At 41.3% G+C, this 27,972-nt stretch overlaps 1 protein-coding gene across 2 annotated transcripts in view; it reads right to left on the reverse strand.

The window, feature by feature from the left end:
* The window catches only part of LOC126188985 (F-actin-monooxygenase Mical), a 550,752-nt gene that overhangs the window by 200,856 nt on the left and 321,924 nt on the right, over positions 1-27,972 (reverse strand). For both annotated transcript variants that reach the window (XM_049930777.1, XM_049930776.1), the window contains exons 10-12: positions 20,305-20,562; positions 19,405-19,747; positions 8,754-8,989 (exon numbers count right to left, since the gene is read on the reverse strand). In XM_049930777.1, coding sequence (XP_049786734.1) covers positions 8,754-8,989; positions 19,405-19,747; positions 20,305-20,562 — 837 coding nt within the window. The remainder of the gene's footprint in view (positions 1-8,753; positions 8,990-19,404; positions 19,748-20,304; positions 20,563-27,972) is intronic.

Below are 27,972 nucleotides of genomic sequence, written 5' to 3' on the forward strand. Positions count from 1 at the left end.
GGGTGTGAGGATTAGGTGCGTGTGAGGATATGGCACCAGAAATTTGCGAATTAGGTCTGGAGGGTGCTGCCTGTCTGTAAAGGCCTTTGTGAGACCTTCAGCATACTGAGCGAGGGAGTTCTCCATCACTGCAGTTGCAACAACCGTAGGTGGCCAGACTGTATGGGAGCGATTTATTGGTGTGGAAGGTGTGGCAGCTGTCAAAGTGCAGGTACTGTTGGTGATTGGTGGGTCGGATATGAATTGGGGTGTCGATGGAGTCATATGAGAGAAGGAAATCAACATCTAGGAAGGTGCCACAATGGGTGGAAAATAACCATATGAAGTGGATGGGAGAGGAACTGTTGAGGTTGTGGATGAAAATGAGGATAAGGTGTCCTGGCCTTGGGTCCAAATTATAGAGATTTCACCAACAAAGACCACGGATTTGGGGTTTTGGGAAGCTAGTCAAGCTCCATACCTTTCGTATGTGTTCCTATCGATGACACAGTCCTTCCGCCTTTCATGGAGGCATCTCCTTTATTCATAAATCATTTGTAATTTTCAACATGGACCATTAAGTCTGTTATGGGAGGGGATACTACTGAAATGTATGAGACCCTTACCAAATAGTACTAATAGGGGGTCACAGGTTTGTTTGATACATGGGAGAGAATCATGAAGATAGTGAAGAACTGAACCGTCTAATGCTTGAAGGTAGTCTGCATTTATCCCATAAAGCTTTCCTAGAAATTTTCTAGAACCAACTTCAAGTAATTCATCTAGGAAAACATTACAACCCCTACAATCACACTATAGGGATCATGAGGACAACATTAGATTAATTACAGTGCACACAGACACTTTTAAACCATCATTCTTCCAGTACCCTATACATCAATGGAAAGGGGAAGCTCTAATAAGAAGTACAAATGCACATAACCTCTGTCAGGAACTTCACAGTGGTTTGCAGAGTATAGATGAAGTTGTAAATGTAGATACGGTCCAACATCTGTGATTCATTTAACAGAACGAGTTCTAGAACTAAACTGTATGATTTGCTCTAAAGTGGACATGATAGACAGCACTAGATCCAAGAAGCAAGTACTGCAACTGATGCAGATACTTTGACATTCAAGACAGAATACATGTGGAGCCATTTTGCTATCATGAGATCAGGAGAGTACAGTATCCCTACTACCCTGATAATGGTGGCAATGCATTGTGGCATCAACTCCATGCTGGGTCCAAAGTGAGTACATCTTGCTCAATTCCAGATGTACTGAATGGAATTGAGGTTTAGTGACTTAACAGTGGCCATATAAACAACACTATGCCCACAGAGTGTTCCTCAAACCATTCTGACACTATTTGGGGGCGAAGGGATGATTCATTCTCTTGCTCGATATGCAGGTTACCTGAAAGAACTGTACATCAATAAGTAGAGGCATATTATCAGACAGTTAGATCACACGAGACTATGGCAAATATATCAGGCATTTAATTTTGTCTAGTCTACATTTCACCTACATAATAAAACCTGGACCACCAGACTCAATGGTGCACAAGTGGCAAGCAAAAGGCTTTGCCTCTGTACTTATCATTTTTATCCAAGCCGTCCTTTCCATCCTTAAAACATACAATGGTGGTGTTCCTATGCCCATACAAATTACACTGTTCTGTGACAGACTGATAGCAGAGGTATATATTCAGGCCATGGTGTCACTACCCCATAGCAAAATGGTGGTTCTGTATGGCCATTGTCATGTATCATCAAATTAGGAAGTGATTTGCTTAACTGTGGTCCATCTATCTACTGTCACAATCTGCAACAGCCTTTGCACCAGAATGTTGGTGCCCATGGCAGATGCCTCTGGAGGTTGCAGTTGTAATATGTCAGTCAGGTGTGGACCTTGGCCAACTGGTAACTGGAGACAAGACTGGGAAAGTCACTAGACAAATGCCAGTCAAGCGAGGACACCGTATGCTATCGTCTGACAGGGCAGATAAGATGGCACTCAGTGCATGTTTCTGTTTACAGGGTCAGACAGTTCTGCACAAGAACAAGAATGGTTGGATGGACACCTCAGCAGAATGTAGAGTTTGCAGGTATCAGAGAAACAAAACACAGTTAAAGATAAAGCAGGAATGCTTTCAGTGAGGAACTTCTTGATGAGAATATGATATGTCTTTTTGCACGGATAAAGAAAGCGTCATGCAAAAGTTTTAAAAGTAGTTGTTACATAATTTGACTAGAGAGACAAAGAGTCCAACATGACCAACCAAATTGAAAGTTTTACAGAATGCTAGAGAAGAAAACCTCCCAGTGTGGGACAGTGTAGGCTTCAAGAGAGAGACTGTACTGCTACATCTGGCATGAGGCACTTTAATGCCTGCCAAGAAGTCGAACATAAGTACGGCCTCATTTAAAAGTGATGACAGCCAACAGGAGTCATTACTGCTAACATCAGAGGTCTGGTTCCATCCTGGGCCACAGATGCAGGCATGCAACATTCACCATATGGTGATAAGCAATTCTCTTTATCCGAACACACAGCACCACTATTATTCATCACCAGCACACTGTATGTGCTGCTGGGTAATGACATGCACTACAGCAATCTTGTAATAGTCCATCTGCCAATGTTCCATTTACGTCACAGAAATAACTAAAACCCAGGGAATCGACACTGAGGTGTTTACTAATATCATGGGCATACCTCTGTTTTCTTATTTTAACCTTACTGATAGAAAGATATTAGATGTTTCATAATTTTGTTTTGTAAAGGGTAACTCAAGTCAATAAATTCCTAGTGCAGTTATGTAATGTTGTTGTTGTTGTTGTTGTTGTTGTGGTCTTCAGTCCTGAGACTGGTTTGATGCAGCTCTCCATGCTACTCTATCCTGTGCAAGCTTCTTCATCTCCCAGTACCTACAGCAACCTACATCCTTCTGAATCTGCTTAGTGTATTCATCTCTTGGTCTCCCCCTACGATTTTTACCCTCCATGCTGCCCTCCAATACTAAATTGGTGATCCCTTGATGCCTCAGAACATGTCCTACCAACCGATCCCTTCTTCTGGTCAAGTTGTGCCACAAACTTCTCTTCTCCCCAATCCTATTCAATACCTCCTCATTAGTTACGTGATCTAGCCATCTAATCTTCAGCATTCTTCTGTAGCACCACGTTTCGAAAGCTTCTATTCTCTTCTTGTCCAAACTATTTACCGTCCATGTTTCACTTCCATACATGGCTACACTCCATGCAAATACTTTCAGAAATGACTTCCTGACACTTAAATCTATACTCGATGTTAACAAATTTCTCTTCCTCAGAAACGCTTTCCTTGCCATTGCCAGTCTACATTTTATATCCTCTCTACTTCGACCATCATCAGTTATTTTGCTCCCCAAATAGCAAAACTCCTTTACTACTTTAAGTGTCTCATTTCCTAATCTAATACCCTCAACATCACCCGACTTAATTCGACTACATTCCATTATCCTCGTTTTGCTTTTGTTGACGTTCATCTTATATCCTCCCTTCAAGACACCATCCATTCCGTTCAACTGCTCTTCCATGTCCTTTCCTGTCTCTGACAGAATTACAATGTCATCGGCGAACCTCAAAGTTTTTATTTCTTCTCCATGGATTGTAATTCCTACTCCAAATTTTTCTTTTGTTTCCTTCACTGCTTGCTCAATATACAGATTGAATAACATCGGGGATAGGCTACAACCCTGTCTCACTCCCTTCCCAACCACTGCTTCCTTTTCATGCCCCTCGACTCTTATAACTGCCATCTGGTTTCTGTACAAATTGTAAATAGCCTTTTGCTCCCTGTATTTTACCCCTGCCACCTTTAGAATTTGAAAGAGAGTATTCCAGTCAACATTGTCAAAAGCTTTCTCTAAGTCTACAAATGCTAGAAACGTAGGTTTGCCTTTCCTTAATCTTTCTTCTAAGATAAGTCGTAAGGTCAGTATTGCCTCACGTGTTCCAGTATTTCTACGGAATCCAAACTGATCTTCCCCGAGGTCGGCTTCTACTAGTTTTTCCATTCGTCTGTAAAGAATTCGTGTCAGTACTTTGCAGCTGTGGCTTATTAAACTGATTGTTCAGTAATTTTCACATCTGTCAACACCTGCTTTCTTTGGGATTGGAATTATTATATTCTTCTTGAAGTCTGAGGGTATTTTGCCTGTTTCATACATCTTGCTCACCAGATGGTAGAGTTTTGTCAGGACTGGCTCTCCCAAGGCCATCAGTAGTTCCAATGGAATGTTGTCTACTCCGGGGGCCTTGTTTCGACTCAGGTCTTTCAGTGCTCTGTCAAACTCTTCACGCAGTATCGTAGCTCCCATTTCATCTTCATCTACATCCTCTTCCATTTCCATAATATTGTCCTCAAGTGCATCGCCCTTGTATAGACCCTCTATATACTCCTTCCACCTTTCTGCTTTCCCTTCTTTGCTTAGAACTGGGTTTCCATCTGAGCTCTTGATGTTCATACAAGTGGTTCTCTAATCTCCAAAGGTCTCTTTAATTTTCCTGTAGGCAGTATCTATCTTACCCCTAGTGAGATAAGCCTCTACATCCTTACATTTGTCCTCTAGCCATCCCTGCTTAACCCTTTTGCACTTCCTGTCGATCTCATTTTTGAGACGTTTGTATTCCTTTTTGCCTGCTTCATTTACTGCATTTTTATATTTTCTCCTTTCATCAATTAAATTCAATATTTCTTCTGTTACCCAAGAATTTCTACTAGCCCTCGTCTTTTTACCTACTTGATCCTCTGCTGCCTTCACTACTTCATCCCTCAAAGCTACCCATTCTTCTTCTACTGTATTTCTTTCCCCCATTCCTGTCAATTGTTCCCTTATGCTCTCCCTGAAACTCTGTACAACCTCTGGTTCTTTCAGTTTATCCAGGTCCCATCTCCTTAAATTCCCACCTTTTTGCAGTTTCTTCAGTTTTAATCTACAGGTCATAACCAATAGATTGTGGTCAGAGTCCATATCTGCCCCTGGAAATGATGATGATGTTTGGTTTGTGGGGCGCTCAACAGCGTGGTTATCAGCGCCCGTACAATTACCCAATCTTTGCTCAGTCCAATTGCGCCACTTTCCTGGATGATGATGAAATGATGAGGACAACACAAACACCCAGTCATCTCGAGGCAGGTGAAATTCCCTGACCCCGCCGGGAATCGAACCCGGGACCCCGTGCTCGGGAAGCGAGAACGCTACCGCGAGACCACGAGCGACGGACGCCCCTGGAAATGTCTTACAATTTAAAAACTGGTTCCTAATCTCTGTCTTACCATTATATAATCTATCTGGTACCTTTTAGTATCTCCAGGCTTCTTCCATGTATACAACCTTCTATCATGATTCTTAAACCAAGTGTTAGCTATGATTAAGTTGTGCTCTGTGCAAAATTCTACCAGGCGGCTTCCTCTTTCATTTCTTAGCCCCAATCCATATTCACCTACTATGTTTCCTTCTCTCCCTTTTCCTACACTCGAATTCCAGTCACCCATGACTATTAAATTTTCATCTCCCTTCACTATCTGAATAATTTCTTTTATTTCATCATACATTTCTTCAATTTCTTCGTCATCTGCAGAGCTAGTTGGCATATAAACTTGTACTACTGTAGTAGGTGTGGGCTTCATATCTATCTTGGCCACAATAATGCGTTCACTATGCTGTTTGTAGTAGCTTACCCGCATTCCTATTTTCCTATTCATTATTAAACCTACTCCTGCATTACCCCTATTTGTCTTTGTATTTATAACCCTGTATTCGCCTGACCAAAAGTCTTGTTCCTCCTGCCACCGAACTTCACTAATTCCCACTATATCTAACTTTAACCTACCAATTTCCCTTTTTAAATTTTCTAACCTACCTGCCCGATTAAGGGATCTGACATTCCACGCTCCGATCCGTAGAACGCCAGTTTTCTTTCTCCTGGTAACGACATCCTCTTGAGTAGTCCCCGCCCGGAGATCCGAATGGGGGACTATTTTACCTCCGGAATATTTTACCCAAGAGGACGCCATCATCATTTAATCATACAGTAAAGCTGCATGCCCTCGGGAAAAATTACGGCCGTAGTTTCCCCTTGCTTTCAGCCGTTCGCAGTACCAGCACAGCAAGGCCGTTTTGGTTATTGTTACAAGGCCAGATCAGTCAATCATCCAGACTGTTGCCCTTGCAACTACTGAAAAGGCTGCTGCCCCTCTTCAGGAACCACACGTTTGTCTGGCCTCTCAACAGATACCCCTCCGTTGTGGTTGTACCTACGGTACGGCTATCTGTATCGCTGAGGCACGCAAGCCTCCCCACCAACGGCAAGGTCCATGGTTCATGGGGGGGGGGGGGGGTGTATGTAACATAAGAGTAATACAATTATCTCTCCTTCCTATGGCCAACCCCCTCTTATTCTCTCAGCACATTATATGCTCTACCCTCTGGACTCCTTTTGTCTTATTGTGCAGCTGATGAGTCATTTGTCAAAAGACCTGTGTCACACTACACCTCTACCCCTCCTTCCCCATCCCTTCCCCACAGCCATCTCACAGGCAACTACTCTCAATAGTCTATAATCAACAGTGAGTCTTACTGCAGCCACGGATGTGTACATTTGTGTCGTCATGTGTGTGACAGTGTTTACTTAGGCTTGAAAAAGTGCAAGAGCTAAAAGCTTGTGTAAACACTGTTTTCTTTTTGTATGTTTCTATGCACCATACACCAGTCAGCTGTTGGCGAGCTGTTGTCTTAACTTTTTTATGTATTATTCCATTCATTAATTCCCATTGTTGGTATCTTATAATAAATAAATGTAACTAAGATTACTATTCTGATTCTATGTTAATTCAACAAATTGATCAGTACACAGTCTTCCCAGAATAAAGGAACTCCCAGTACAGTCTTGATAGAAGTTCCTACAATCAGCACATCAAACATGCTCATACAGTGTATCTTGCCCATACAGTGCTGATATGTCAAACAAATGGCCAGCGCAAGATCTGATGCCGTATACAAGACACGCTAAACACAAACACTAACTTATTTCATATGCCTTGGCAACAGGAATGCTCTCCCACCCCCACCCCTCCCTCCACCCCCCAAACAAATACAGAAGCTGTAATCTGTATTTTACTCAATTGGTCATGAGCACAGAAAAATGAAAGTTGGAAAATCAAAGTGAAATATTTAATACTTACACTTTCATGCAACAAGAATGTGGTATTAAAAACTGATTTTACAAGACACAGCTAATACAGTACTACTTAAAATTTGTTTTAAGTACTAAGAGTAAAATGAATACATAGCAGATTATGCAAGTCGTACCATCTTCACTACATACACTATGTGATCAAAAGTACGCAGACACTCTCAAAAACATATGTTTTTCATATTAGGTGCATGCCACCTGCTGCAGGTACTCCATATCAGTGAACTCAGTAGTCATTAGACATAGTGAGAGGGCAGAATGGGGCACTCCACGGAACTCACGGACTTCGAACATGGTCAGGTGATTGGGTGTCACTTGTGTCATATGTCTGTACGTTAGATTTACACTCCAAAGCATCCCTAGGTCCACTGTTTCCAATGTGATAGTGAAATGGAAACGTGAAGGAACACGTACAGCACAATAGCGCACAGTCCAACCTTGTCTGTTGACAGATAGAGACCACCGACAGTTGAAGACGGTCGTAAAGCACAATAGGCAGACGTCTATCCAGACATTCCCACTGGAATTCCAAAATGCATCACAATACACTGCAAGTACTACGCAGGTAGGCAGGAGGTGAGAAAACTTGTATTTCATGGCTGAGCGGCTGCTCATAAGCCACACATCATGCCAGTAAATGCCACACTATGCCTCGCTTGGCGTAAGGAGTGTAAACATTGGATGATTGAAAAGTGGAAAAACATTGTGTGGAGTGACAAATCATGGTACACAATGAGGTGATCTGATGGCAAGATGCGGGTATGGCGAATGCTCGGTGAACGTCATCTACCAGCATGTGTAGTGCCAACAGCAAAATTCGGAGGCAGTAGAGTTATGGTGTGGTCGAGTTTTTCATGGAGGGGGCTTGTACCGCTTGTTGTTTTGTATGGCACTATCACAGCACAGGCCTACATTGATGTTTTAAGCACCTTCTTGCTTCCCACTGTTGAAGAGCAGTTCGAGGATGGTGATTGCATCTTTCAACACTATTGAGCACCTGTTAATGCATGGCCTGTGGCGGAGTGGTTACACGACAATAACATCCCTGTAATGGACTGGCCTGTACAGAGTCCTGACCTGAATCAAATAGAAAACCTTTGGGATGTTTTGGAATGCTGCCTTCATGCCAGGTCTCACTGACCGACATTGATACTTCTCCTTAGCGCAGAACTCAACGAAGAAAGGGCTGCCATTCACCAAGCAACGTTCCAGCACCTGACTGAATCTATGTCTGCGAGAGTGGAAGCTGTCACCAAGGTTAAGGGCGGGCCAACACCATATTGAGCATTACCATTGCAGGGTGCCATGAACTAGTAAGTAATTTTCAGTCAGGTGTCTGGATACTTTTGATCACATACTGTTCCACAGCAACATTTGAAATTACCAAGACTAAATGTACGAACTTATTATTTTGGCATAAAATTTCTTATAAATGCTGTATCTAAGACTGTTCCAGAAAAGACTCATAACAGGAAGCTTATTTTATTTGAAGTGTGATACAGACAAATGATGTATAACACATGTAACTTACAGGTGGTATCCCCAGTTCTCTCTCTAATGTATCAAATGCTAGCTGGTTGTTGGCAGACACATCTTCTGGTTTAAGTGAGTGAAAATCTATGAGATCAGGCCTATATCGATGGATAATGGCACATAAAATCAGTCCATTCTTAAAAGAATCAGTCATATTTTCCACGTGGAGATCACTATACAAAGCTACTTGCTTCTTCAACCAGTGGAGAAGTGTATCTGGATGTACCTGAGAATCTGTAAAGAAAATTGTACTCACAATTACGTGTACCCATATTATACGCAAACAGTTACAATTTCAAAGTATCTCATATTTCAACAGAAAGTTAGATATAAATCTGTTATTTATAAGACGCTATTGACATGATGTAAGTAGTGCAGTTCATAAAAAAAAAAGGTACAAATAATACGAGCAGCTTAAAAACTGAAGACAGTGTAATTTTATTACCAGTACAAAACACTAAATTAATTAAATTTTCTATATATATATATATATATATATATATAAGAAAGATGATGAGACTTACCAAACAAAAGCGCTGGCAGGTCGATAGACACACAAACAAACACAAACATACACACAAAATCTAGCTTTCGCAACCAACGGTTGCCTCGTCAGGAAAGGGGAAGGAGAGGAAAGACAAAAGGATATGGGTTTTAAGGGAGAGGGTAAGGAGTCATTCCAATCCCGGGAGCGGAAAGACTTACCTTAGGGGGAATGTGGAATGTTTCCCTCTATTATATATATATATATATATATATATATATATATATATATATATATATATCCCCTCTTTGTCTTTAAATATGTCTGCTTGTGTCTGTATATGTGTGGATGGATATGTGTGTGTGTGTGTGTGTGTGTGTGTGTGTGTGTGTGTGTGTGTGCGCGCGCGCGTCCTTTTTTCCCCCTAAGGTAAGTCTTTCCGCTCCCGGGACTGGAATGACTCCTTACACTCTCCCTTAAAACCCACATCCTTTCGTCTTTCGCTCTCCTTCCCTCTTTCCTGATGAGGCAACAGTTTGTTGCGAAAGCTTGAATTTTGTGTGTATGTTTGTGTTCGTTTGTGTGTCTATCGACCTGCCAGCGCTTTTGTTTGGTAAGTCTCATCATCTTTCTTTTTAAATATATTTTTCCCACGTGGAATGTTTCCCTCTATTATATATATATATATATATATATGTGCTGGCAGGTCGACAGACACACAAACGAACACAAACATACACACAAAATTCAAGCTTTCGCAACAAACTGTTGCCTCATCAGGAAAGAGGGAAGGAGAGGGAAAGACGAAAGGATGTGGGTTTTAAGGGAGAGGGTAAGGAGTCATTCCAGTCCCGGGAGCGGAAAGACTTACCTTAGGGGGAAAAAAGGACGGGTATACACTCGCGCGCGCACACACACACACACACACACACACACACACACACACATCCATCCACACATATACAGACACAAGCAGACATATTTAAAGACAAAGAGTTTGGCCCAAACTCTTTGTCTTTAAATATGTCTGCTTGTGTCTGTATATGTGTGGATGGATGTGTGTGTGTGTGTGTGTGTGTGTGTGTGTGTGTGTGTGTGTGCGCGAGTGTATACCCGTCCTTTTTTCCCCCTAAGGTAAGTCTTTCCGCTCCCGGGACTGGAATGACTCCTTACCCTCTCCCTTAAAACCCACATCCTTTCGTCTTTCCCTCTCCTTCCCTCTTTCCTGATGAGGCAACAGTTTGTTGCGAAAGCTTGAATTTTGTGTGTATGTTTGTGTTTGTTTGTATGTCTATCTAACTGCCAGTGCTTTTGTTTGGTAAGTCTCATCATCTTTGTTTTTAGATACATATATATAATCACACACAATAAATTTAATGCTCATAATATGTTCATCCCATCTAGTTTTCTTCATAATTTGTTAGCAATGCTTTCACTTTGGTATTTTATTATCCTTTACCACTTCCTTGAATTAAGGAACTGAACAATGTCCAGTCACATTAATGTGACCACCTGTCAAAAAATTGAATATGATCTGCAAGGATAGGTACTTAATTGTGTTGCTCCACTGTGCACCCAAGGAGTGCTATGAAAATGTTCTCAAAACCATAACACTCCCTCCTCTGGACTGGGCCCTTCAGATGATTGTTACAGGGTGTTTGCTTTCACACGCCATACACATCAACGGCCATCTATCCAATGGAGCATAAAACATGATTCATCTGAAAAGGCCAGCACTGGTCACCAATCAGCAGATGTCCAGCTGCAGTACTGGTATGCAAATTTCAGCCTTTGTTGCCAAAGAACAGCAGTCAACATGGGTGCACTTGCTGTGTAGGCCCATACATGCCAACATTCACTGAACGGTCATTGAGAAGACACTGTTGGTTGCCCCTTGGTTCAACTGGGCAGTCAGTTGCTCAACAGTTGCATGTCTACTCGCCTGTTCACATCTCTGCAGCCATCGTTCACCCCCTGCCACGTGGCCTCTGCTGCACCACAGTTGCCTCAGTGTCAGTTTTGGATAGCGCCATTTTGCCATGCACGGTGTTACTTTAACCATAGCACCACACAAACAGTTTACAAACTTACCCATTTCGGAAATGCTTCTACCTACAACCTGAAAGCCAACAATCATGCCCTTTTGGAGTGCAGATAAAATACTTCGTTTCCGCCTGCACTGTTTTCCACGATCCTCCAGAATGCTTTATATACCCTCCACTGCTAGTGCTTCCATCTATCAACTGTGAGTGGTTACTGCACTTTGATATGGAACACAAGAGGTGGTCACATTAACGTGAGTGGAATATGAATAAGCATTATTTGTTTAATGATAAATCATTGATTGGTGTCAAAGATTTATGGATCATATGGAAAGGGGTACTGATGAAACAGGTGCAGTATTTTGCATGATGAGATCTGGTACATAATATGGAATGCTAAAAAATGACTACCTCCTCTGTCTTGCAATTACTGATGTGAATCGTTCTCGTACATCATTTTAAGTGCCACTTCTGAATAAGCCACCAGCATTTGATGTCTTGGATCTAGAAGATTCACAGCCAATTGATCAAGTTTCTGGCCAAAACAAAGGAATGGAAGTAGAGATAGCAGTCATGTGTGAATGGAATGTTCCTGCTTGTGCAAATGTGTGTGTTTGTTTTCTGAAGAACGCTTTGGCTGAAAGCTGAATTTGTAACAGTCTTTTCGTTGTGCCCGACTGTAACTCAATGTGTCATCTTTACGGTGAATAGGAATCTATCCTTTTCATAACATTGTTGCTATTCCAATCTGGACTTTACATTCTTTGATTTTGTGTGTAAGATCCTATATCTGGAATCATAACTGGTTTCACAGCTTAAAGCCACATCCTCAGGCAGGTATATACATTATGAGAGCAAACTGTGGGGAAGGACATGAGGCCCAACAATCACTGTCTAAATAATAGTAATCTGCCACATGAACATACTGTCAAGTTGTATATAATGTGGTGGATTACTGTTATTTTGACATTGAATGTTGGGTTTTCTACCCATCTCAACATTTGGGTCTCATATGATACAATTTGTACACTCACCTGAAGATGTTTAAGCAATGAAACTGGTAGGGGTTCCAAATAAAGGACCCTAAACACAGCTGTCTGCTGTTTTAGTACCACAGATTTTCTTTCACTGCTTACTCCCCCTTGACTAAGCCCATCCACATCCACACATATGCAGAAAGTGCAAAGCATTTTTTGAACATTCTTGAAGTTTTCCTGGCGGACATAATGTTCCATCGAAAGATGATGGAACATTTTTTGAACAGTTTATTTATCTCATGAACTTTGCTACTGTTATCATTACATGGTCAGTGTTACTGGCATACAATTCTGGTCTACGTATGATTACACACTAGTGTTTATTGCTTAACACAGAGTATACTCTGACAACTCTAAAAATGTGTGCATGTACACATGCAACCCCCCCCCCCCCCCCCCCCACCCACCACACCACACCACACCACACCCACACACACGCACACACACACACACACACACACACACACACACACACACACACACACACACAAAGAAGAAGAAACCTATTTAGTCATTTTTGTTACTGATCAAATGTGTCATATTTGTGAAAACAGTACAGAGTTTTAACACAGCAATTTTTTTTCTTGAAAGTCATAATTTTAATCATTAATGATGTACGAATGTGACCATTAGTTAAGAAATCAGTCTACAACCTAAACTGCAATACATGTAAATCCATTGTAGTTAGTTGCCAGCTGTAATAGAGGCACTGTTCCTGCAACTTCGCTAATGGCGACATATCACAGTGACATATTTCAGTCTGCCAGAAACATGCCTGAATAAAAAGGCATACATATTACAGCAGAACATTTTCTGTTTCAATTGAAAATAAAAATTACTGTAACCAGTCACATATACTGTTATTGACACTAAACATTTCGGAGTGTCATACCATCATCATCAGCTGGATTTATTTCTATTAACAGCGCATTAACAATTTGTACATTTGATTTTGTGTGGGCAACATGTGGCACTGTGTTTCAATAGTCACAGCCACTTTTACAGTCACACTTAAATTGCACACACTTTTTTTCTGTAAGTGGTTTGTTATTTCTTAGGAAATACATTTTAGAAGAGCTTAAAAATGCCATTGTCATCTTGTGAGCAAATAAAAAGTTATTTAAAGCCCAGTCAACATACAATTTAATTTACACATAACTTGCAGATTATGCAAGTTGCACAATGCCTTTAATTAGAAATGCAGGGACACAGATCACAGATACAAATGCTGAGATGATGTTTAGCAATCTCCCCCCCCCCTCCTCCCCCCTTGTCATGGTCTGTTTCCATGAGTAAAACCAGTTGCACGGACCTGGTGACATGTCTTCTACCAGAAGTGACAAGGATGGCTGTACATAGGACTTCATCTCAGCCTTCTTTACAGCTCCTGCACACTTGCCTTCCTCCAAATGATTTGTATGAAAACTGCTTCTAGCAGAAGGATGGCATCACCTGTTCGAATCCTCCCCAGTCTTCTATCCTGGCATTTGACTTGGTGTAAATTAATCAAGAGCGTACAATATTTTTCCATCCAGTGCTTCCAGAAAACTTCTACTGTTTAGTGAAGGAGTCTAAAATCTCTCATCAAGTTTGTTATATTTGGGGGCTTGGATGCTGTTGACTATTTTGTGAGTCTCTCCCCACAAGGAAGTGTGCCAGTGAGAGAATTTTGGCTTCATTTTGAGCGGCTGACCTCAAATCGAGGGCGACTTCAGTCTTTATGACCAGTCTGTAGCCCTTCTTTTTCCATGCTGGAGCATCCAAGTACTTTTTGAAGATATAGTTTGATTGAATTGACCATCCTCTCCCAACATCCTCCTCACCAAGCCCACGCGGTGCTGTAAGCCTCCATGTTACGCCTTTTGCACGAAACATTGGTGGTCTTAACAGCAGTGGTGGCCATACACAGTTTTGTTATCTCCTTGTTGGCTGCATGGAATTTTTGGGCATTGTCTTGGTATATGGAGTGTGGAATGCCACATCTGTAAATATATCTCAGTAGTGCCAACAAAAATTGACCTGTTGTTGAACTGTGGATTAGCTCTAGGTGAAAGGCTCTACACAAGTGAACAGTGTAACATAGCGTTTGGTTGTAATACTTATTGCTTAGGAGTACAAGGCCCCTGCAAAATTTGATTCCAATGACTTAGAAGGGTCTGCGTGACATTCTACAGTCGGCTAACAGTGGAGCTCCTGTTTCTTGACCGGCAATGTTGCACGCTATTTTACACAGAAGGCAGCGATGAATAACCTCCTTTATGGTGTGACAGGTGTGTAGTATCCAGGAGAAGAAATGAAGTTCTGAAATCACAATTCTGAACCCAATATGATGTAAATGAATGTATGTAGAATTAAAAGCCTCTTCAAGTGATGATTTCTTTCAAGAATAAGCGAATGTCTTACTTCAATGGTTAATTTTGCGTAATGCGGAAGACCATCTAGAGACATGTCCAAACCTCAAAAAAAGGATTTAGCACTTTATTTTCAACTCACTGGGTAGCAGCATTTTTTACTTGAAAGCTTATTTGATGAAAAAATAAAAGCCATTGTTTCTGCACAGGCTGATCAAATAATGTCAAGAAGCTGTCATGTCTTCTGCTATAAATCCATCCCTTGTCAATAAGATTCCTTTGCAGTTGGATATTTGAGCAGTGACTTGCAGCAGTTTCCAGTAGGAACTAAACCTATCAATAGCTATGGTGTGTGTGTAAGGAAGACCTGTGGATCCAGGTGCGAGTTTTTAGTTTGCCAGTAAATAAAATGGTCTGTCATTGAATTTAGGTAATTTCATATCATAGTGAATGGTTACAATTATGATCCACTGAACAAGCAGATAATTAAACTAAACTACACAATGTCAACCCAACCTTCATTTGTTTGTTTTTTGTCAGGGTGCAACAGTGCCCATAATGCAGAAATTACTAACTGAAAGACAGTGAATATGTCATCAGTAAAACCAAAACCCATGTGCAGCCCCTTCATACACTTACACAGGATATTCATTTCCTGACTACATTTACATCTACATACATACTCTGCAAGTCACTGTATGATGGATGTATCTTGCATCACTACTAGTAATTTCCTTTTCTGTTCCACTTGCAAGTAGAGTGAGGGGAAAATGAATGTCTATATGCCTTCCCCTGAGGCCTAATTTTGCTTATCTTATCATCATGGTCCTTACTTGAAGTGTACGTTGGTAACAGTAGAATCATTCTGCAACCAGCTTCAAACGTCACTTCTCTAAATTTTCTCAATAATATTTTGGAAAAAGAATGTTGTCTTCACTTCATAAATTCCAATTTAAGTTCACTAAACATCTTAACAATACTTGTGTGTTAATTGAAGCCACAGGTAACAAATCTAGCAGCATGTCTTTGAACTACTTTCACATCTTTCTTGAACTCGACCTGGTGGGGATTCCGAACACTCAAGCAGTACTCAAGAAGAATCACTCTAGAGTTCCATATGCAGTCTCCATTGTGGATGAGCTCTGCTTTCCTAAAATTCTGTCAGTAAACCAAAGTCAACCATTCAGCTTCTCTACTACCATCTTTACATCATCGTCCTTACATGCTTGTTTCATTTCATATAACTTTGCAATGTTACATCCAGATATTAAATTGAAGTGGCTGAGTCAAGCATCACATTAATAATGTTGTTTTCAACAGTTAAAATATTGTTCTTTCCCACTCATCTGCATCAACTTCCATTTTTCTTCATTAAGAGCAAGCTGTTGTTCATCATACCAACTGGAAATTTAGTCTAAGTCATCTTGTATCATTCTACAGTCACTCAATGACACCTTTCGCTACACCACAGGGCCATCAGCAAACTGTCACAGATTGCTGCTAGCCCTGACGGAAAAGTGTTTGAGGTTGCCTATGGAACAATGATTGTACCTAGGCATGCATTTCTTCATTCAAATCAAATCGATGGCTACATATGTCTTTTTTTCAGGGTCCCAAAAGTATGGAAATCACATGGGGAGAGATCAGGACTTTATGGAGGATATGTAAGGGCTTCCCAGCAAAACTTTTGCAGCATAGTCGAAACAACAGGCACGGCATCTACAGGAAACTCAAGATTATGTTTTTCTTTGATTGCAAGGATTGAATTTCCAGAACATACAGCATCATAATTAAAGAACAGCGGTACATAGATACTTTGAAAAAACTGAAGTGTGCTATCAACTCCAAACGGTCAGAAATGTTGATGTACAGCATCACTCTGTTGCAGGATAATGCCTGCCCATATATTGCCCAGGATGTTTCAACTAGACTGTAGGAGTTTTGCTTGGAAGTCCTCAAATATAGTCCCGATCTCTCACATTTTTGGAGCCCTGAAGAAAGACAATTTTGGCCATCGATTTGCTTTGGACAAAGAAGTGCACACCTCGGTACAATCATGGTTCTGTAGGCAACTCCAAACATTTTTCCCTGACTGCATGGACCATCATCCCCCACAGTGGAATAAATGTATTAACATTTATGGTGATTACTTTTGATCTAACAGACTGTTTGCCTACCCTTTTTTTTTCTTTTCTTTTTTTCCCAACTGTCTCATTTTCATCTGACTGCCACTTACAGAATCACTGTGCCACTGTTGCATTATTCTTTTCATTACATCAGTCAATACGCGATTATATGAACACTTCTGTTTAGTAAAGCTGTGTGTGTATTACTACAACTAATATCTCTTTCTCTCTGTCTGTCTGTCTGTCTGTTGTCTGTGACATACACACACACACACACACACACACACACACACACACACACACACACAAAAGTGCGCACACAAAATTATGTTGCACATGCAAAGGATATCTTTAAAGCATATTTATGAGAGTTACTAATCAATATATACATGTAATGAGTTCAATTTACTTAGGCCATGCTGATTATCTTATTACGACATATCATGCCTTTTCACTATTATTATTTTTCTACTAGGGTGCAATACTTCATTTAAAAATTACATACCCTTCACTGTTGACCACAAGTGATGACACCAACAGAACAGGCAAATAAATAAATTAATCATCTATAATGTAACAACTTAAATCTAGAGTTATTTCAGATTGATTGTAAAACTAAGCATAAGGCAAACGCATATCAGTTCCGTACTAATTTATCCTTAGCCTATACGGGTAATGAAATATAAAAATGCTGTAGTATTGTTGAATAACAACATGAATTAGGATAGATTGCTACAAAACAGGTGCATTTAAAAGTAAACTAAACTATCAAACAGTCATCTTCCAGATTTAGAAAAAACACAGATGGCCACAGTCGACTCTGGATGCTGAGGCTTCATTGCCCAGAGATGGCAGTGGCTCTCTCTCTCTCTCTCTCTCTCTCTCTCTCTCTCTCTCTCTCTCTCGTGTGTGTGTGTGTGTGTGCGCGCGCGTGTGTGTGTGTGTTTCTAAATCTGAAGGAGGACTGTGTCGAATAACTCAGTCTACTTTTATATGTTTTATATGTACCCTGTTCACCACTCAACACCTCTTCTGTGTGGCATGTAGCAATCTAGCCCAACTCACATTGTTTATTATACCATTCTGGACATTCCACTGTTTATAAAGTCTTCTTGAATTTTACAACTTTCACTAATCTCTCAATCAGTACCCACAAATTAAACTTCATTAATAACAAATAATATATTTACAAGTCATTGTACTCTGGAACCTGGCATGTACAGACAGGAAGACAAAAATACAAGGTGTTGAAACATATACTGAGGAAGAAAAAATGTCACCAAAAACTGCCAAGCTTAATATGGGCACATGCACAGATATCAAAAAATGTATAATATTTTCACACAACCATTTCAGGCTTCTCGAATACATACAAGAAGAAGAGACAATACCTGCCAGTGGAAACAGAAACTGGCTAATAAAGAAGCTCACATGTGAACAGAAAATGAGGATATCAGAATCTCATAGGAAACCCTTACAAATTTAAGAGCATGAAGATGAAGGACAAATAACAATAAATATTAATAACTTAACTGGCATAGAAAATATTCTCTCTTTTAGATTTTTGTGTCCCAAGAACACCATGTATAAAAAAACGTGCATTGAAAAACAACTACGCAGTTGCCTGACAGTGTGATGCAAAATTTATACTTTGCATGATGTGACTGGATGTCACATTTTCTCTGTGCCCATTCATCCTTGTCAAATATTTTGCACTCATCTGGCATATGAGGAGCACTGAAATGTATTTGTGTGACTGATGAAATTACACAGTAAAGTTAGAACGTGGTGACCAAGTTTCCTACATAAAACTGCTCAAGAAATAGGTAGTGTTCACAGATTTGTACCAGAAATCACTAAATCATAGGGATCCATGTTATAAGTTAAATTCATGAGTCAGGCAAGCAGTTCACAAAGAAATCAGAATAATGCGGAACTTCCATGAAATGAATAAGAATTCACAGAAAAGTAATGTGAGTGATTGCAAAACAAGATAGATAATCTTCTTGACTGATTGAGAGAGTTGAAAATATCTGAAAAAATAATATTCTGTCTCAAACTGAATATGATGACACCAAAGGAATGCAGAATGGGAACAATTATGTAAAATGATTGACAAACAGAAAAGTTATCTTTCTTCTTAAATATGTTGCAAACTACTCTTATGGAAAAACAAAAGTTATTTAAAATGTGTAACACATGGAGAAACAATAGAAACATAGATACTGCAGTAATGAAACCATTTATTTCTAATGCATAACCTCACTGCATTTGTTCTTGTACAACAGTCAATATCGTCACACAGTCAGTGACTATTCATATTTATGTCATGCAACAAATGTGTGGGCCATAAAACTGGAAAACTCCTCACACACCCTTTGAATTACAAAGAACAAGAAAGTAACATATTAATGCTAACCCCTTAGAATTTTTTTAAATTAGAATTTTTTTTAGAGAAATCAACATTTCTGCAGGTTTAAAACACATATTACATTTGAAATTCCAAAAACAGAAGTACAAGAATTAATAATTAACTTTTTCTAAACTGAAGTTATAAACAGAATTATAATGAGACACTAATGAGTTGATATATAATATTGAATACCCACCTTTTCTCCTCCTCTTCTTAGGAAGATCATGTTCAGTAGCATTGTATGACAACTGTTCAAGAGAAGTGGGATCATCTGTGTCATACAGTCCTCGCACCTGTATGGGAAGCACAGCTCGGGTGTTGAGATTTGGGTACCGTGTATGGGGATCCAAAGTGTAGTTCGCAAAATCGCGTTGTAAATTTTCAGGTGTTGTTTGTCCTAGTAACCGATAAATAGATTCACGTTCTGCTATAACTTCTAGTGGAGTTAAGTGGCCACTTCCCCAGCTGCGAACAGCCCAACATGCATCCATGGAGCTCAAGAAACCACGTGCACAGCCTGATCCTGTTGGCCAAAAGGGCTGGAAGAAAGAATTAAAAATTATCTTCTTCTTCTCTCTCTCTCTCTCTCTCTCTCTCTCTCTCTCTCTCACACACACACACACACACACACACACACACACACACACACACACAAAACAACAAGACACACATATTATTGTCTTGCAGTACTCTATACGACTATTAAAAGGAATACAATAGACTTCATGACTTCAGTCCTCACAATGCATAGAGAAATGTTAGCCTTGTAGAATTAACACTGTACCTGTGTAAATATTAAACAACCAGATGTAGATAAGAAGCAGTAGCTTAAATAGAGGATGAAGCACCCCCCCCTCCTCCCTAAAATGTGTCATTTCTATTAATTGTGTAACATGTTTCTTTTTCACTATAAATAGTGCAAAGCAAAATATCATTAATGACTGTTAATTTTTATAAGCTCTACAGTAACAGTTCCTAATGGTTTCTTCTCTTCATTAACTTAGATGTATCTGACATCACAAGAAACACTTTTTTGTGTTGGGTTCCAAACAGGTATGTGGGCGATTTAATGACATTAGTATTTACTAGTATTTACCTCCAAGAGACTATCCCCAACAAGTATTTGGAGCAATCTGTGCCCCCGTCTCTCAATCACTCTGCTTGCATTTTCTGCAGCAAACATTGAAGTGAAGTCAAACATAGCAACATCTGGCTGCCCATAATGGTTGAGTGCAAATTCTAGTTGCGGCAGTCTGTAGTGAGTCGAAAAATCAGCAGCCTGTCGAGCATACTCCTGAAGAGCATCCTTATTTACATTTTCTACAGCAAGAAGTTTTGCAGTCTCAGCATAGTCCTATAAGAAAGTATGATGGATTTTAAAAAAGCAAGAATTATCTTTGCTTAATTGATGTAACTCCTTAAAACAATGAAATATATGATCAAAAAATTTTCATGAACATTTAAGTGCTACTGGAAGATTATCTGAGATCTCAAGTAATAACACAAAAATGTGTCATCAGTTGAATATGATATTTCTGCAGCAGATTGTTTAATAAAATTCAAATCGGAAAATTTTTGTGGCTACATAAAAGAGAAATTGATGCAATTTTCTGCTCTACAGAAATGCACATTACAGCATTTTTTTATATAAAAAATAATACTAATAGATTAAATTCTGAAAATATTACCAGGGAGAAATAATTTTGAAAATTAAAGTAACAGTAATTAAATTAAATATCTTTCAAAGCATCAAATGTTATGTGCAAGACATACTAGCAACTCACAAAAGAAGTGAACGATATATTTCTGAAACTTGGTAACACTTCTCTCCAAATGGACACTGATCCAAGGGTAAGCCAATTTGAATCCCTGTGGCAAAAACTCTTCTTTGCCACTATTTGGCTGGCAAGGGGAGGAGAAGTGGTGGCATAAGGCTCCTGATCACCAAACATTGAGCCACTGTCCTGGTTTAAATAACAAACCTCTCTGCATTATGTCATGAAGTGAGGACATGTGATGCTGTTGATGGTGAACCATCCATCACATGGGGACGTTAAGCTTGGAAGCCTCCTTAGTGCTTTTCTCAAGGAGTAGGCTACGTACTGGCATTCGCCCTTTATCATCATCATCATCATCATCATCATCCTCATCCTCCTCCTCCCATACTAACACTACATACACACACACACAAATTCCTAGCTTGGCAGCTTCTGATTTGATTTAAATCCATTCGGAGACTGAACAACAAGTTTTTCATATGCTGTACAGCTGCAGAAACAAATTCACACTGACAGGGTTGCCACAAGTTACCCCAAGTGAAATTCTCTGATATTTTTCTGATTTCCAGACATGTTTTAGCATTTTTCCCTGACAAATTTTGAGATTGATTGATTAATTGAGATGGTTTATGGGGCCAAATGGCAAGATAATCAGTCCCGTGATTCCAAAGTTACAAGTTACTCAAAGAAGAAAGAGGATCAGCTAAAAGTGGATGGATCCAGTCAGGGGAGTCAAATTATAAAACAAGGAAGTTAAAACACACACAGTAAAAGGATAAAAGGTTAGACAAAATCTAAAAACTGGAAAAAAAAGAGTGATCTTTCCACTAGGGAGTGGTCATGGGATCTCAGACTGAGAAAATGTGAAGAGAGGCTCTAACTACAACCACCCTGCCTCTGCTCCAGGAGTAAAGGAAAACCTTATATCTGGAAATAACCACTTTCACAGAGGAAGCTGAGGATCAGTTCAACCATCTGTGAATTGTCAGCTAATATTACAATTAAGATAGACAATACTTAGCATGAAGGGGACATTCTACCAATATGTGGGATATTGTCAGTCTGGCTCCACAACCATATTGTGGTGGTAGTTGGTTACACAGGAGGACACAACTGGTGAGCCTGGTATGACCAATGCGTAGACGGCATAAAGCAGTGAACTCCTTCTGAGAGGAGCCGAAGGAAGAGCACCAAAGCACAGCAGTGGACAACTTCCGACAGGAGCAGAATTGAAGAGCACCAATGCGCAGCAGTCTCCTTCATTGTGCAGAGTTTATTACTGAGAAAAGTGGTGCATCAGATGCCATTCCACTTTTGGGCAAAGACAGATTTCACATCAACCTGCATATCCGCAGCTGGAGTCGCGAAAGGAAATGGAGCACGAGTATCAGCTTATCTAGCCAAACTGTCAGCCTGTTCATTTCCTGGGATACACACATGACTTGGGACTCAGAGAAAGCCAACAGAGCACGTGGCACAGCCAAGGAACGAGAGGAGGTCATGGACAGCAGAGACCAAAAGATGACAAGAGTAGCAGGCTGCTCAATGAGCCAGTACATGTTAAAACGCTGTGGAGGGAGGCCTGAGTAACACAGGCACCGACTCCATGGGGCTTGAGAGGGCCCGAGCCCCCCCAATAAGTTAAGAAAATTATTAGTTATATTATGCTTTGTAAAATCACAAAATTATGTTGAAAATTTTTATTTTCCTTGTTTGACGATAGTTACCCTTTAAAATACATTCAGTAATTAGTTAAAACAGTGTTTCGCATACCTGGCGGACCTCATATCCAACAATAATAATAATTATGGTAGTAAGTGAGTTACCTGAAAATGAGTGGTGGAAATCATGATAGTGTTACAGTGCTGTGGGCACACTTAGAATTTGTCCCAGTGCGCGAACCTTCGGGTAAAGTCTGGCACTGGCAGGCCAGTGCTGTGGCCGTGGCGACGCCAAAAGGACTGGAGCAGAAGCATCTGGAACCCACCGCTTTGTTGTTTCGAGACATTACAACGCTGTGGCTATACAAGGCCCACTCTGCTGTCGCAATTATTCAGTGTGGATAGTTTCCTTCAGTGCATGCTGCAGACGTGTTTAGTATTCTGCCTTTAGTGTCTAGTGGACTATTTTATATGACTATATTTTACTCATTTACTTTAGACTCTTATTGTATCGGGAATTAAGTTTGCATTGGATAAATTTGTTACCAGAAAGGCACGCTTGGAAGTTGACGATACTGCAAGTCAACCTCCAACAACTATTGTGTCATCAATTGCTTCGTCGTCTTCAGGCGAGAACCGTTCACAGCCGAAACCTGGACAGTCCAGTAAGGGAAGATCATTTCAGAAGTCTAGAATATGAAGCATCAACCGAAAAAGTTTTTTGCAAAACCTGCAACGAGGCAGATGCTAAAAATCTATTACAATTTTCTTCAAAAAAAGAAGATGCATTTACTTCCGTAGGGTTTTCTAACTGCAAAAAAGATTTGGAAAAATTCCATATTCATGAAAATACATTCACGCATAAAGAAGGTGTTCTGAAACTAAATTCTACCACTAACTGAAGTGTCACCTCCCAATTGAATGAACAGTTAGATAGTGATATGAAGAAAGGCCATCGTTTAGCTCTTGAGACAATTTTTACTACTGTGCAATTTCTATGCCGACAAGTACTAGCAATTGGAGGGTACAAAGATGTAAACTCAAATTTTTTTCAGTTGTTGGAACTCCGAAAGAATGACATTTTTCATCTAAAATTTAGAAAATTTCCTGAGGCAAGACTCCCAATATAGGCCTCCCAATATTTTTTATGTCGGCTCCCCTGCTGAGTAACAAAATGGAGGGCCCTGGTAACTGCCAGCTGCTCTGCTGTGAACACACTACATGATTCTGGCAATGTTCTAATCCAGCAGGAGACATGAAAGTGTATCCTGCTTTATCTATCATCTTAGAATCATCAGTACAGAAGATTGTAACACCCTGGAACTCTGGAAGGATGGAATGTGCTAGATGCTGGAAGACCATAGGGGTAACAGAGACCTTAGGACTCTGGAATATGTCAGTCCTAGTCCGTGGTCTGGGCACCATTCACGGGGGGTGTGAGAGGAAATATATGGGGCACATTTCAGTGAATGGAGATGGAGACCTTGACAGAGGGAAGTGAGACGCCTTCCAACTGTCAATCCCACACATGGGCAATGATCAGGAGGGAGCCGTCCCTCGCTTGCAAAGAGGACAGGGTACACGAGATGGTCAGGGAATCTGTGAGTTGGCTTCATCATATCTGTAGAGAGAGAATCCTCTCTTCTGTGGGGAAACTGTCAATGGGGCTAGGGGAAGAGTTACATGATCTGCATCCCAAGATGTGTGGGCCACGAGGCAGAGAGCATTAAGCTTCCGCATTTCCGCATACATGTGGCCTTCAGGTGGTGAATATGGGCAGCCACGTCAGCTTTTCATTAAAAAAAAAGGCCCAAGAAACGGGACTGTGCTGTAACATCTTGGAGCTGGTTGCCTAAATAAATTTCTGGATCAGGGTGTATTATAAATTGACGACAAAAATGCATAACTAGCATTTTGGAGGGAGAAAACTGGAAGCCATGCGAGACAGCCCCCGCAGAGGTCCGTTGGATGGCCGCTTGGAACTGACACTCACCAGACTCTACGAAGTGGGAGCTGCACCAGATGCAAAAATCATCAACATACAACACTGCGCTAATCTTAGGGCCAACTGAGGTTACAAGTCCATTGATCGCTATGACGAAGAGTGTAACACTTAATACAGAACCCTGTGGGATACCATTCTCCTGAATCCAAAGGTTGCTGAGTGAAGTGCCAACTGAAACCCAGAAGAGCTGGTGGGATAAAAAATCGTGAATAAAAATCAAAATGGGGCTGCAAAAGCCCCGGTCATAGAGGGTAACTAAAATGCAGCGGCACCAAGCCATATCATATGCCTTATGTAGGTCAAACAAGACCATAACAAGGTGCCGACAGTTAGTAAAAGTCAGTCAGATTGCAGTTTCGAACCTCAGTAAATGGTCAGTTGGAGATCATCCTTCCCAGAAGTCCCACTGATACAGGGACAAAAGTCCCAGAGATTCAAGTACCCAATAAAATCTGAAGTAACCATCCTCTCAAGCAGTTTATAAAGTACATTCATAAGGCTAATTGGGCAGTAGCTGTCAAGAGGCATTGGGTTCTTTCCAGGCTTAAGGATTGGGATAACTATACTGTCTCACAACTGTGAGGGGAAGGCACCCGTGAGCAAAATGTGCTTGAAGACCCTGAGTAGATGTTGCCTCTGTGTAATGTCCAAGTGTTAGATCATCTGCTTGTGGATGGAATCTGGGCCTGGGGCCATGTCATATGAAGAGGTAAGAGCGTGCAAGAATTCCCATTCAGTGAAGAGTTCATTACAGGGTTTGGCTTGCTGGGTGTTGAAACACAAGGAAGGTCTGTTCAACTCTGTTTTTCTGCTGGAGAAAGGTGGCAGGATAGAATAGGACGCTGATGATGTCTCAAAGTGTGTCATGAGGTGTTCTGCATGGACCAATGGATCAGAAGACACAGCACCTTGGAGAATAAGCCCCTGGATAGTTTACTGTCACTTGTGGCCCAGAAGGCTACAGAGCTTGGAGCAAAGCTGCGATGAAAGCCTAATGTCCCCAGGTAGGAAACATAGTGCTCACAGCAGTCCTTTTCACTCCACTTAGTAAGGTAATGAGCCTTAGCATGGAGATGCTTCAAAGCAAGGAGGTTGGTCTGCGAAGGGTTTCATTTAAATTGTTGCACCACCTGTCGGCAGTCCTGGACAGCAACTGCCATGTTGGTACTGGCCAATGATGAGGGGGACAGCAGTGACAAGAGCATGAAGAATAGTGGCAGAAATACCCTGCACGATCGCATCAATGTAGTTTGAGAGAGAGGTGCCTCAGTGCACAACAGGCGTATATAAAGGCCAGTTGGCTCTGCAGGATGCCAAACTTGGGGACCTGTCTGCCTGGCAGCAGCAGGGGAATCACTGGAAAGTGGTGCCTGTCACAAAGATCATCAAGGGGTGACCAATGTAGGCAACCCATGAGAGCAGGGTAGGAGATTGTGAGATCAAGAGCAGTAAAAGTTCCACGAGTGGCACTGCAGTGGGTAGGGGAACTGTCATTGAGGAGACACAAAACAGAGTCTGTAGTACGTTGGTCAAGTAGAAGACCCCTACGCAATGAAGTGGCACTCACCCCACAAGGGGTGGTGTGCAAGGAGGAGGTGTGGGCGCAGGAGTTGCTGTATTAAGGTAGACAGTTTAACATAAGGAAGTGGCCTTCCCAGAGGGAGGTAGACATAGCAAACGGTGATTGCTGCAGCCTTCTGCACTCTAACTGCTTTCCTTCTAGCTTGATATGAAGGGGGATCCAGTCACTAATGGTGTCGGTGGGAACCAAAGTGCAGACCCCTCCACATGCTCTCCCGGGGCCGGCATGGTTCTGATAGAACGCTCAACAACATGAAACTTTAGAGAGCGGTCATTACGAAGTGAGTTTCCTTAAGAGCATGACAGAATGAAGAGGAGGAGGAGGAAACAAGGCATTGTATTTCCAGGAGTTGGCAATAATATCTGTTACAATTATACTGGATTATCATGTGGTGAGAGTCCAGATAAACATAAAGGAGCTGAAGGGAGGTCAATTGGTCAGTGGTCTTCATCAATGAGGATGGGGTGACATCCATAAAAACTGAGTTCGATTCGGGATGAAGTCAAAAGATGAAGCCCTGTGGGAAGCCGGGAAAGCCTCTTTCCTTTGACTTGCGCTGCTTCTTCTTGAACAGGTGACAGTGACGTCAGGATTGTGCAGAGTGTGAGTGGCTTTGGGGACCTTGGACTGTGGGTCTCTCCTCTGGCCCAAGGATGCAAGCTTCCTGTCCTGAGAATGCCAGGGAGGGGTGTGCCAAGATGGAGCACCATCCCTTGCAGAAGCCAGAGAAGAGGACGTTTTCCTTGGCCGAGGAGGAGGAGGAGGAGGAGGAGGAGGAAGAAGGGATGGGAGCCGCCGTGGGTGAGGAAGCAAAAGGGGGTGGGATGGGGTTAGGCATGAGGAAGTGAAGGCGTAACTGAGACATAGGTAGAGGAGAGATTTACAGGGTGAAGTCTATTAAATTTCTTCTGGGCTTCAAAGTAGCTGAGACAGTCAACGGTCTTTATTTCCTGAACTGTTTTTTCCCTTCATGTGCACTGGACACTCCGTTGAGTGGGGAGAATGAGACCTGAGCAGTTTACACAGTTAGGCAGATAGTTGCAAGTACTCCCCACATGAAAAGAGCAGCCACAGTCACCACAGATGGGAATGGCATCACATTGCGAGGACATGAGACAGAACTTGGGGCAGTGGAAGCAACACACCTATACACCATTACCTTGACCGTTTCAGGCAGGGGATCCTACTCAAATGCCATGATGAAAGTGCCAGTGTCTCTACGATGGTCCTTAGGGCCTTTCTGTACATGCCAGACAAAAAGAATGCCGTGTCATTCCAAATTAGCTGTAAGTTGATCATCAAACTCGAGAAGGTTCCTACAGAAAATTACATCGTGTGTCATACTGAGTGACTTGTGAGGAGTAATAGCTATGGGGTTGTCTCCTAAATGGGCACAGGCACAGGCACAGGCACAGGCACAGGCACAGGCACAGATGGAGGCTGGCTGGCTGGCAGAAGTTGTCTTTATAATGAGAAAGCCAGAGCTTATCTTGCATAATGACTCAACTGAACTCAACTTGTCCTGAGTATGTTCCACAAAGAAAAGGGGTTTGGTGGTGGAAAAAGTCTCCCTGTCAGTGCTGGTAGAAACCAGGAACTGTGAAAAGGGCCTCACCCCCAAGCCGGAAAGTCTGTCTCTCCTCCCAGGGTGTACCCTAGGAGGGTAAGGCTGGAAAGGCAGAAACAGGAACCGAGACAGAACTACGTTAAGGAAGAGACAAGGCCGCAGTAGAGATGC

This window comes from Schistocerca cancellata, chromosome 5 (genome assembly GCF_023864275.1).
Source record: "Schistocerca cancellata isolate TAMUIC-IGC-003103 chromosome 5, iqSchCanc2.1, whole genome shotgun sequence".
Taxonomy (NCBI): Eukaryota; Metazoa; Arthropoda; class Insecta; order Orthoptera; family Acrididae; genus Schistocerca; species Schistocerca cancellata.